The sequence below is a fragment of the Formica exsecta genome, unplaced genomic scaffold (assembly GCF_003651465.1).
Source record: "Formica exsecta isolate Colony F162 unplaced genomic scaffold, ASM365146v1 scaffold222, whole genome shotgun sequence".
Taxonomy (NCBI): domain Eukaryota; kingdom Metazoa; phylum Arthropoda; class Insecta; order Hymenoptera; family Formicidae; genus Formica; species Formica exsecta.
Genome location: NW_021849518.1, coordinates 104,111 through 117,390, shown reverse-complemented (window position 1 = coordinate 117,390; position 13,280 = coordinate 104,111). Strand labels below are relative to the sequence as shown.

The following is a 13,280-nucleotide window of genomic DNA, read 5'->3' as shown; positions in this document are numbered from 1 at the left end:
CGCGCGATTCACGCAATTCGATCGTCACGCGGGCGTAGCGCGAGACCGGTAATGAGACACGAACGTGGACGCTAATTCTCGACCCGTTAAAGTCATTTGTATGCTGAATACCAAGTCTTGTATAATATCTCAGAATATTACACAATATACAGAATAAGAGAAAAATTATAATAATCTTCTATATTATACAAGTATATAAATCTTATTTTATATATAATTTTAATTATTTTTAATATTATATTATATAAATAACCATCACAAACAACAATTAATAATTAAATTATAAAAAAAGCTTACTTTTTAATTCTTTATGAAAAATCTTTTGAAAAATCTCACATTATCTTATTTCTTGAAAATGTAAAATAGAAATTAATCTGACAAACATGTAATTATCAATTAATTTTTTTTTATAATTGTAACATATATATATAATATTTGACATTCAGAAAATTATGGGGATCGCGCTCGCGCTGATATTGATGGATCGATTACCTCGACCATGTCCTCGGCGCGAGTCTGTTCCTTTGAAATCATGTGTTCCTTCGTAGCTCGAGGAATTCTGGCGTTCGTCGCCGTATCTGGCTTCTTCGATCTGACACAATCTTCAATTTTGTACAATGGTCTGATCGACACTCCTGATGCGTCCGCGATCTTGTCCTTGGGCAGATAGATCGTACACACAGATCGATTATATAATTGTTATATTGATTGTGCGTAATAATTATGCCGCATGAAAAAAATACGTGCTTATCGCGATTCTCGCGATAGAGATCTCGCTATTTATCATTCGATCGATTACCTCGATCGTGCAGGAGTCGATTCGAGTGATATGCTCTCTCTTGATGATCCGTTGACCTGTCGGAAGGATCTTCGTCAATACTGGCATCGTCGTCGATCTCGTTCGGCTATCATCCTTGGTAAGGGTCGTATCCTTTTTAAAGGATCCGATAGTCACTATCGACCGACACTCCAACTTGCCCTTGAGTTTTTATATATCTCAGATTAAACATTATCCGCGTTTTCATATGTGTACACGATCGATTGATCATGTGTCTTCGTTCCCGTTCGATTTGGTTAAAAGAATGCATTTAATAAAATCCCGAAATATTTTAAAAAATATCTTAAACGTTTCTATTTTATGTTACAATCTCAACTTGTTGAATTAATAATTTGTATGACACAATGTTAAGCTAATATAAATTTAATTGTGCGTGTATGATGTAATTAATGCAAAATTTCACGTATATACGGTATTTTTTTTTATTAATAAATATTTAATTAATATTTCTCAATTATAAAAAAGTTGTAAATAAAGAAACGAATAAATTACACACAATCATGTGAATATTAAATTCAAAATAAGTTACGATTAGCAATAAATTAATTATCTCTCTACAAGAGTACAGCGAGCTTTGATCGCGATGAACATTATCATCGATTTACCTCGTTCGTGATTACGCGTTCCATCCTCACTTCTCTCTCCATTTGTGTGGAAGGCGCTTCTATTTTCACCTGGCATACAGGAGGCGCTTCCTTTTTCTGCGTCGGGAGCCTCTGTCGCGTATCCACCTTCGATCTCGATCGCTCCATCTCGATCTTGCGCATTGTAATCGGACGATCTGGCACTCTGAATTCGGTACTTCGATCTTTACAGCCGTAAACGCCGATGCTGATCTTCGGCGTTTGCGACTCCACCGTCACTATACCATCTGGGAAGCTCTTGCATCGCGTATTGTTTTCCTGCCTGGTCTTGTCGATCAGCCGCCTCCTCTCCACCGGGTTCAAGTTCAGCTGCTCGATTATCGCCCGTATGTTTGACGATATGCTAGGCTCGCGATGCGACACCACCATGATGACGGAACGTGTAATTGGATATCGCAATGGGCTCTCTTCACGTAATTATACGTGCACGTGGTAGATTTGTCCTCTGTGATTCATACGAAGCTTTCGGCTGGAAACACCCGTATCGTCAAAATGGAGTGACGACAATCGCCAATAAATTCATATCGAGTCGGTATCTCTTACTTTTTTTTCGCAATAATTAGTTTTCAATCAAATGCCATTGAAACTTTCTATAGAATTAAATCGCATGTAGTAATAGAATTAATTTTCCAGTCAATTATATTTTATATTGTTATATTTAATAAAACATTACGAAATTTTCTAATTACCGCAATATTTTATGTTAAATTTGACATTTTCACGTTTTTATATCAATTTATAATTATTCTCGATTAATTTTCCAATAGCGCGTGGCGATTAAATTTTCTACGAGTAAGTATTAGAATGACGTCTAACCCGTTTTCTAATTATCATAAAGGTGTAGACGCACTTTAAGTATATATGAGTTCACATTTTTTTTCGATTAAAATCTCGTTTTAACATCGATAAAGGCTTTCATACGATTAATTACTCATATCTAATTTGATTAATTTTATAATATACTGCTATACATTGCAACACTATATACATATATAGAAAATGTTATTGATACTTGAATATAGATGCTGGCCATTAAAATTGCAAATATATATAGTCAATAATACTTTCTACATGCGTCTCGAAAAGAATGTGACGTCACGCCAGTTTTCTAATTCCCATCGATTTATGCCGAATTCGTAGCTCTTAAGATTTCATTCGTAATTTCGATTAACTCTCCACTCGAGAATACGCGCGTAAAATTCAATTTTTCACGTGTGTCTTCGAAGGAATGTAAAAATGTGGCCTGCTCCCGGATTGGCGTGAATTTATGTAACGTAAATTTATTCTTCATCCCGATTAGGCTTTCCTAGATTTGAGCGTCAATGAGATTTTTCCCTGAATGCTAAAATGCTACGCGAGGTTGATTCGAGAAGAGCCCAAAAAATCAATCAAACGACGGCTAATCTAACTCGCAATATAAATATCAACGCCAACCGGGCTACCTGTTTTTCACAATTAACGCGCACCTTTTCACAAAACTTCGCACGGGCCAAGCTAATCCAGCACCTCGTCCTCGTTTCCTCGACCTACAAGGATCCGCGCAATCCCGATCGCTTCCCACGTAATAATCTCCTTCTCTCTCTCTATCTCGCGCCGCGTCATCTTCGTCTTTTATCTTCATAAGTCAAATTGTCGATCTCAAAGAAATCGCGCACTTCCCACTGACCTCAAAAATTCTATAAATAACTGTTTTTCTCCTCCTCCTCTCTCTCTCTTTCCGTTTCCTTCTCCTTCGTATAAGCTATTGACGGTGAAATTTAAAATGCCGCTAATTAACTTTAAAACTCGTTTTTCCAATGCGCATAATCAATTAAAGAGTTGCTGCGGTTGCTTAAATAAGTCGCTCAATTTTTTTTCCATTGTTGTGATTAAATGCCGACTAATTTCGTGGGTGGCAGCGTCTTCGATTTGGCAACGAGAGAGCGAGCGTGAGAAAAAGTCAAATTTGAATTTCTTCATTCTTCGCCAATTTCATACCGGCAAATAGACATTTCGTATCAAGGAATCAGCCCACGTAAATCGCCCACGATATTTGCTCAATCACCGCCGTGATTCTTCTCGCGCAATCGTTAAACACCACACCATACGCGTTCACGTTTGTTATAACATCACGCTACGTGATACAAAGAGAAATCAAAATAATGCTTCGACCTCGTTATGACATCAATAACACTCCATATAGCTTTGCTTTTAAAACAATAAGCTCGTTTTAATTAAACTTTGTTTTCGCGATTATATATCTTTATCTCTTACGAATCGGAAATTTAATTGTTTTTTAAAAACTGATGATCATTTTAAATATAAAGATACAATTACATAGTGTAGTATCTCTTATATTATTATATTCATAAGTAAAAATAAAATTTTAAAATATAAAGCCCTTAAAGCATGTATAAAAAAAAAACAACGTACTGCCTATAAAAAATACAAAATTTCGATTTATGGAAAAATTTATATAATTAATAAATTTTAAATAATGTAACAAGACGAATTGATGATAACGTTAATTTAATATATAGATAAAGAGAATGTAAAATAGTCTAATATCTCAGTTATAACGTAAATATGTATAGATAAATTCTATGCATCTAAATAGTCAGATAATCTATTATCGTATTCTATAAATGTGGTCACATCTATCTATCAATAAGCACACATTTAGTTGTCGATTTATGTTCTCAGCAGAGGTAAGTAACGCGCCTGTACATGTCATAACTAACGGATATTGCGGAATACAATAATTTTTTACGCAGTCGAGAGAAAGTAGAGTCGATAACTCCAAGGAAACGAACTAAACAAGGCAGAACCTTTTACGTGTTGCAATCAATAATTACGGCAATTGCGTAATTCAATGTCTGTTAATCCTTTAAGTATCAGTACTTTTACTCGGTAACATTAGTTTTTATATCGAATTTACATATTATTGAAACGTTTCGTTGTTTTATTGTTAGATATATTAGAAAGAAAAAGATAGAAAGAGAGAGAGAGAGAGAGAGAGAGAGAGAGTATATATAATATTTCAATTTTTAAAAATATTAATTCTTTCGTCGCAAATGCCAGCCAATATTTTTAAAATGCAAAATTATTTCGATTTCAAAAAAACAGGTTTTTCGAAAACCAAAATCACTTTAAAATTTTCCTAACTATTCATACAAGCGCGAGCGTAAATAATCTAAGACTAAATTAATTTTTAAAACTTAACTTGTCCAAAGAGATAAAAGGCGAAAAAGTTATGTTTTATGCTCCGACGAGTTTGTAACTTTTTCCCTCGTTCACCGACTTGATCGAGACCTCTATTTTCATGTCAAATGCAGTTCGAACGCGGTTTCTCCGTGCAATCGCGGTTGCAATTTGCGGCCGCAGCAGCAGCAACAACTGCGAATGCACTTGACGGATGCGAGCCGCGCCTCGGGTAAGATGCATTATTAATTGCACAAATGTATTATTTGCAGAAACGTGTGCGAGATAATAATAATACTCAAATAGATATATACTCTCTCGTTGCCTGTGCATCGTTAGAAATAATTGCGAGCCACGCGAGTCGGCGATCGCGAGAGATCCCATCGCGCGATTGTGATACTGAATTTTTTAAACAACAACCGCGTGAAAGTCGCACGTAGAGCGAGATTATTCGGGCATTATTTATTTGGACAGAAATAAAAACGTTAAGAGAGGAGTCGCGCAACAACTTTGTCTACCATTATTTATCGCCGTGTTTTCCCGCGAGTTGGTCGGCGAGACGAAAAATCGTAATGCAATCGCGCCAAGATAAGCATCAAACGATTTCTTCGACTCAATTTTCATTATCTTTTTTTCTCTCTTCTCTCCCTATTTCGCCGATACATCATACAGTTTCGCGAATTAAATGTGCGTCCGACGAATTGTGCGCGCAATTTTCGTCACAGAGAAAAGGACGTTGGAAATCTAGCACGACACGCGCGAAAGCCATGCTCGTGTTTCCGCGGCATTGTAAAAGGCAGCTGATACGAAATCAGAGAGGGACAGAAAGAGAGAGAGAGAGAGAGAGGAGAGGAGGGAGGGAGGAAGAGGGAGGGAAGAACAGTAAAATAGAAGCGGGAAATGCAGCTTTTCGGGTCAATTGCCAAGAGGTCGTGAAACAAACGCACATTAAACACGAAAAACTCGGATTTTTAATTCGCAGATTCTATATATCGTGGACGTGTTTACATTTAAAAATACGCAAACAAGAGTTACGATTATTATTATTATTATTATTCTATGCAATTACTTTTCTATTATTTCAACTTTTATAACTATTACAGTTAAATGAATGTCATAGTTATTATCATTATAAACCCTGATAAATCAATATTCAAATTAAGATTAATTCAAATTTAAAAGTTGCAGATGTATTAACACTTCTCTCTGCTTAAAAATTATATATTACGATGTTAAAAACATAAAATTTCATTAAAAATTATGTAAACTACCAAGGTTCAATGGCTTGACGGAAATTGTGGGCTGTTGTGGGTTTTACTAATGTAACACGCGTCCGAAAGTACAATAATATATAATTATAATTTATGCGCAAACAAAACGATAATTACATTCTTGCGACACACACGGGCATGTTCTTTTCCTCTTTTCGCATTGCAGACACGGTCACGTTTCTAACACGTTCCGAGAAAACCCGTTTCGAAAGAAAGAGAACTTGCTCTTAAATGACACGCGGAATACGGTTTAAGGTCCACCTAGTTCTCACGACGCATTTCGCCATCAACAATTTAACCGCGCTCCCTAACCGACCAAAATTAGTGCGACATTAATAAACTCGACAGTCTCTCTGCTTGTTTTCTATGAAACGCATATTTTCCCCTTCTACTTCAATTTTTCGATTTAAATGTTGGAGTAAACGCTCATTTCGAATCGCACTAAAGAACATGTTTTATTATTTGTATTTTTATAACTGTATATCAAGACGGTTGCTTTCGTAAGATATTTCCATCTAATTCATAATTATATTATTTTAATTAATTTGATAGAATTATATATCTTGATTGTGCGATTAAAATTAATAATAATATATAATAATAAAATATTTGAGAATTAATTAATATTATAATAAAACTAGTCCCAAACGTTTTGTGTATGCATATATTGACTCGACATAATACTTCTTTTAATTCTTTAAATATGATAAATTTTAAAACTTTATATTATATTTAGTAAAAAAAAAAATATATATATTTTCAGTTAAAATTAATCGGCAATATTTAAATATTGAATTTACGATAAAGCAACAATTAAAAATAAAAAGTTAAATAACATAGTAAAACAGAATTATCTCTATTCGAAAAATTATTAGTCTCGTTTTGATAACGTATCATGGCGTATTTTTGATATATCATATAATGGACACGCAATAAAATACATTTGCCGAATTATACACATATATTAATGTCGAACAACATCATCTGCATAGTTATATTCTGATCCTAAGGTCGAGAAATGTATACATGTACCGTGTTTTTTTCCAGAAATATATAGCTATATGTTGCTTAATAGTAGGTCATCTCATTGTATCGATAAGAGAGATAAACCTTATATTTTAAGATACCTTTTTTTTTTAATTTCGTAGCTTTTGCAAGAAAATATTACACAATTAAATTTTCATACAATAATATTATATAATATTTTACTATGAAGAACAGAATATATAAATAAAAAATATATATTTTTCTCTATTCACAGAAAATATATATGGAAATATATATACCAGACTCATTAAAAATAAAGAGAGAAAGAATAGAGAGTTTGAATTACATCAGATTTACAAGAGTTCAAACTTTTTGCAGATCGAATCACGCACGAGATTATTGAACGAAGGCGAATCGTAAAATCTTGCGCTTAACGTAACCGACCAGCAGATTTTTAATTCACACGCGGCCCGGCCGGTTTGTTAGCCTTTCCGGCGCATAAACAACGAGCGTATTTCACGCGAGACGTATCCGCAGGAAGAAAGTGACTGACTCTCTTGCAGAACGCGCGATCGCGATAACGACGCGAAACATCACCGCGGTTGATGATTTCCATTTCGCCGGATTCTCGCGCACTTTTGCGGAATGAAAATCCGTTCGCCGCATATAGGTATATTCGCCGGAGATCGAGATAGCAGGGAACGGGAAAAGGAGAAGAGAAAAAAGGGAATCGTTTGTTCTCTCGTCGCTTTGTCGATGGCGATAATCGTTCGAGACAGAGAGAGAGAGAGAGAGAGAAAATATGGAAAGCGAATATACGAGAGAGATTCAGCTTTCCGATACTTTTCATCATCGACGAGAAATCGAAGGCGTTCGCAAGACGCGCGTCCGTGATTTGGAGAAATTAAACGCGGCGGAGAAGAAACCGAGAGATCGCGGAGAGGACCGTGAGGGAAGCGATGTGATGGTGTACCGTGAGAAAGTTATCCGAGATATTGTATTACTACGGGGCCCCCGCTTTGTGAAAAAGAAAATCGTGTCGGGTTATCGGGTTCTTTCGATTTATACGTTAAGCGCCATCGCGTATCGATATTTTTACGCGTTCCATCGGCGATTTATGTGTGAGATCGCCCTTTTATTTTATCACGTCTGACGCACACATCATTAATATATGTATGTCATAAATATGTAATGTTGGAAATTATACATGTATAATTGAATCAATCATTTTACATAAGCAGCTTTTTTTTAAATATCGGACTTTTTTTGCAATATATATATATATATATAGATGTTGCAGTTAGCATCATATATTTAAAGAGAACCGGCTGATGAAAGTGAGAGATTTGCGTGATTTAATAGAGACGCCGCGGAAGAGAGAGAGATTTTCGAGGGAAGCATTGTGTGCTGCATTTGCACCTGTATCTGCCCTTGAGACACATATGTATATATGTATAAAGAAAGTAAATGGTAGATCGCCGAGTGTGATAGCGGCGATCGCCGCTCGTTATATATATCGCAGACGAGGCGTTTAATTCGGGCTACTGCACGGTTATTATAAACGAATGAACAATACAACAATTAAATAGCGTTGCATTTAAGTAGCAGAGGTAGATTGTTGTACTATACGATCGAATGTTGTTGAATGCGAAGAGATTTTGATCAAATCAAGCTGCATCCATATACCCGATTCGGTTAAAATTCATCGTTCTGCGCATCAGTATGGCCTTTAATTAATATTGCGAACGACTTGGTGCAAGTGACGCGATAAGAGATATCGGTAATATTCTTTCTTAATAAAGCACGATTCGATTCCGAGTCGAGTTTTGCGAATTCCATCTAATCTAATCGCATACTTCAACAATTACGAAAATGAGAAAAAAATGCACAATCGTGAAACGACTGTGATTAACAGTTCGTAATTATGGCAACAGGAAAATCGAGGAATTCATCAAATAGCACTGAATATTTGATGTAAAAAAGAGAGACATATTAAAAAGTTTGCCTCTTTTTATTCGAGATTGCATAAAGACATGTAATTATGTAATATTAATAAAATATGTAATTTTATTAACGAATTGATTACACGGTAAATAACAATTTAAAATTAATGTGTAATTTTATTAGTTCTTTAAAAATCTTATTTTTTAATATTCACTCAATATTATCGAATAATTATCGAATAATTTCAAGATTTTTATGAAATAGTCCCCGTTGATATTATTATCAATATCATTATATCTACAATTTGTAATTTCATTCAATATTAAATATCCTAACGTCTTAAAAAAATTTAATATAATGTAACACAAGTCGTTAAAAGATTTCATGTAAATCTGTTCTCTGATTGAAATTATCTTTATGAAAGAGAGATACGGTGCGAACAGATGGGTGCGGAACTATTCAAATGTAGCACTCATAAATGCGAGATTGCGTAGAGTAGAAAATGGCGAAAGAAAGATTATAAGGAAACCACATTATACTTTGCATTTGCATATGGAGCATGTATGTATATGTATTGCAATTTGTTTGTAATACATAGAAAGAGAGAGAAAGAGACACGAGTATTATTGAATACAGAAAAGATTTATGATAGCAATTCTGGGCCCAGAAAAGTAAGAAATTACAGAATCGCTTGACAGAAACAGAGTTAATGATGATTGTTTGAAACACGAAATGAAAAAACGATAAAAAGACACGGGAAGCACATATAAAGCTCGTTAATGTAAATTAATAAAAAATGCAAAAAGTTGAAACAATATAAAGATCTTTGCAGATCTTTCTGGTCATCGCAACAGCTATTAATATTATGTATAATGTAAAGCAATTGTTATATTATTTTACTCATATATATATATATATATATATATATATATATATAGTATCCGAACGTAATATTCTATTGGATAAATTAAAAAAGATTTAAAAAATATCTAATTGTGCTATTATTCGTCTGTATATTATTGTGACATTATTAAAGAGATGCAGTTTTTGCGATAAATCGAGCGAGTCGAACCCAATGCCAAGCGATTTACGATCATTGAATTTGACATAAGTCGAATATAGGAAGTTCTGTGCACGATTGACCATGTGAGAGACAATAAGATTCTAGATATCCTTCAGGTGCGGTCGATCGATCGGTTAAACAACAGTACGGGAAGCGCGAAAAGTGGCTGCCTGCGATCGAAATATTAATCTCATTGTAATAGTACGCGAGAAGAAAAGAAGAGCGTGAGTCTGTTCCGATGAATGCGTATGCTTAGCGATGCGAGGAAAGAGGAAGTAGGAGAATGCAGGGTACATGCTAATTTCCATCGTTCGCTCGTAACGACAACGAGAGTTGTCGTCCAGCGATCGTTATTAGAACGATCTTAAACACAGTTCTCAGTCTCTATTTCATTTGCAGCTCGCGTATAATGAATCTCACAAGTATGGTCAACAGATTATAATTGTTGATCAGTTAGCTTGCAATAATAAAATAACGCTTGTGTACTATCGACGAATTTGTATTATATTAGAAAAATTGACGTGATGCTTACGATCACATCAATTAAAAATTAATGTCAAATTTGAGGAATTTTAAGTATCAATAGTTGAGTGTTGAAAAATTGAATTTCGAGTTTATCTTATCGATTTATGAAAAGGCAGATATAAAATTTATTCGAGACACGATTGCTTTAATTGGTGGTCATGTCAGGTTCGACGATAGGATAAAATCGAGATATCGTTTAAATCGTTGATGTACATTGTATGTATATGTACGTACGTATATATATCATCGCAAATTAATTACTTTAGACGCGTAAAATATCAAGAGCGTAATAGGACTTCGATAAAAATCTTTTTCAACGACACTTTTCGCTTCTCGAAGCATCAACGACTCGATGAAAGCGCGCACAACCGCCTTTCTGGCATTAACATCTCTTTCTTTCTTTCTTCCTACTTTTGTCACTTTATAATTAATTAGGATTATTAATTTAAAACCGAGAGAGCAAAGTGTACGGTTTGCGGCGATCAATGATTCCGACTGAACGACTGGCACCGCCGAGAGCCGAAGGTCAGTGCGATCGATCGCGATTTATATAACGAGAAGCCCTTCACCTGATAGAGAAAGGGGCAAATACGGTAATTTCCTAGACTCGCGCACACGTATCTCTACTCGCGTTACGCGTGCGGAAAACGCGTCGCGGCGCGGTACTGACTGAATCGAGTCGAGTCGCGCGGATCCTAGCTTCTCGTCCCGCCGGACTTGGACGGCAGTAGAAGTGGCAAATACCGATCAGACCAAGTGGTGGAGGTCTCAGGAACGTATGCGGAGATACCATGCACCATGACGTGTTGCATGCAATTTATGCTTGTTTTTTTAGAAATTCACATCTCGAAGATTCATTGGAGAATAAATATATAAAGCTTATTGTTTCATAGCTTCATCTTAGTTAAAAAAATTGTTATCTTCTTTAAAGTAGTTAAGATAATGTTTAGCGAATTTAATTTATAAATCGGTATAAATATATTTTTACAGAACTTTAAAAATATATTTCATATTTATATAAAGAAAATTTTAAATTTTAAAAGACCGCTTGTACATTATCAGCACCTTTTGCTTCCTCATAGAGGAAGCTTTGTTTTTTTTTTTTGTTGTAACGATAACAAATATGTATAACAAATAGGAATAGCCTGTTAGACGACACATTTAAAAAAATTTTTGTTTGTAGAAAATAAGAGAGGATTTATAAATGAAAATACCAGTATATTGCATTTTTATATCCTAAATTCAACCTCAGATTCAATATTTTTGACAGACCACAAATATATAATTATATTTTGTAGTAACATGTAATATAATAATATATAATGTGTATAATTTCTACAGAATTAATTTTTTAGCCAACATTGAAATGGAATTATCTTATTGTTTAATTAAATCCGCGTAAATCTTTTTCGAAATTTGAATTTTAATATTTCAATTCGTATAAAAAATTATTTTTATTATTTTCTATATTAATTCATATAAAAAGTGTGAAACATTTGTGGTTTTTATCGCGAAAATTTCCTTAAAATCAATTTCATTTTTATTCAAAAATTTATCAGTAACACGAAGCTCTCAATATTGATTAGGCTTATATTTCAACGTGATTTCCCGAGGGTGTCAAATCCCGTACGTCCCTGAACATTTAATGGCCTCTGACAAGAAATAAAGAGAGGCGAGAATCGAGAAGACTGATCTATGAGGAGTCGGACGAGCCGCGTACTAACGGTGCTATCCATCTCTCTGCTTGCCAGCTGTTGGCTGTTGAAGTAAGAGTAGGAAAGCTTTTCTATCCGATCTTCTTTTCCATTCGTCATCTCTCGCCTAACATCGTTTGACACGGTAAAAAAAAACAAAAACAAAAAAATAATAATAGAGATAGAGAAAGAGAGTAAAACGTAATCTCGTTTTAAAAAATTAATACTAAAATCGTGAAACTTTTGGAGCCTTGAATCATTTTACGAAATTTATTATATATATCTCATCACGAATATAATTTAACCCGGCGAGATAATATATGTGATATTGAAATTTAACTAGAAATCTGGATTATATCGCTTATTAATTCTTCGCTTAGTAATTTATTAAAATTTTTTGCGAATTGTTGAAAGCAGATGTTTTAAGTAGATCGGACCGACCGAGTTTCGTATCACTCGATTGTTTAGAAAAAAAGAACTGTGTCACTGTACTGTTTTACGCTCAAGCGAAATGTAAAGCTAATATTAGAAGCCGATAGGGAGCAATGATCGCTTTACACGATGCACGCGTGACTCCTCCTGTTGCAATTAATGTTTGCAAATGGATATTTATTCGGAGAAACAGTTTATTTTCTCTCCATCGCCGCCATTCACCTACAACCACTTCTGCTCCTTTCTCGATGTTAAATAAGAGCCTTCCATAGAGCCATTGTCGCGGCGCAATGATTCGCAATCGCGAGAACGTCGCCATCGAATTGCTGCACTTTCGTGCAGCAATCGTGCTCTCTTTTTTCTTCTTCATCACGAAACGGAAAAACGATCGTGACCGGAAAAGGCATGAGCCGACACGGAAATCAAAATCTAGCTTATTAGAACAAATCCGATGCATTTATCATCGATAACGGAAATCTTAGAAAGGATCAACAGAAAATATGTGTACTTTTTGTCGTAGAAATATTCTTAAACTGAATATATATAATATATATATATATATATATATATACAAATATATACACATACATATATAATAATAAAGTTAATCCTTCTCACATTATAATACATTTAACTTTAATATTACGGTATAATTATAAAATTATATTCATTTGCGCTGAGAGAAACATATATATCTTCAGA

The 13,280-nt window shown here is 34.5% G+C and overlaps 2 protein-coding genes across 9 annotated transcripts in view; both read right to left on the bottom strand.

The window, feature by feature from the left end:
* Positions 1-13,280, bottom strand: part of LOC115235424 — a 67,387-nt gene that overhangs the window by 5,534 nt on the left and 48,573 nt on the right. The gene's annotated exons all lie outside the window — the stretch shown is intronic.
* Positions 433-11,666, bottom strand: LOC115235429. 5 transcript variants are annotated; one of them, XM_029807226.1, is made up of 4 exons: positions 11,022-11,666; positions 1,444-1,951; positions 800-979; positions 433-657 (listed from the first exon to the last, which is right to left on the bottom strand). In XM_029807226.1, exons 2-4 carry the CDS (start codon positions 1,849-1,851, stop codon positions 451-453), a joined length of 795 nt encoding a protein of 264 aa, XP_029663086.1. In that variant the 5' UTR covers positions 1,852-1,951; positions 11,022-11,666; the 3' UTR covers positions 433-450. The 5 variants fall into 5 exon arrangements, with proteins under 5 accessions (XP_029663086.1, XP_029663085.1, XP_029663090.1 ...); XM_029807225.1 differs by lacking the exon at positions 11,022-11,666 and adding an exon at positions 10,687-10,884; XM_029807230.1 differs by lacking the exon at positions 11,022-11,666 and adding an exon at positions 10,714-10,734.

Coding starts and splice junctions, on each gene's coding strand:
- LOC115235429 (XM_029807226.1), bottom strand. CDS start 1,851: ATGGTGGTGTCGCATCGCGAGCCTAGCATATCGTCAAACATACGGGCG. Junction 980..1,443: donor AACGCGTAATCACGAACGAG/GTAAATCGATGA, acceptor TAAAAACTCAAG/GGCAAGTTGGAGTGTCGGTC. Junction 658..799: donor TCGACTCCTGCACGATCGAG/GTAATCGATCGA, acceptor TATCTGCCCAAG/GACAAGATCGCGGACGCATC.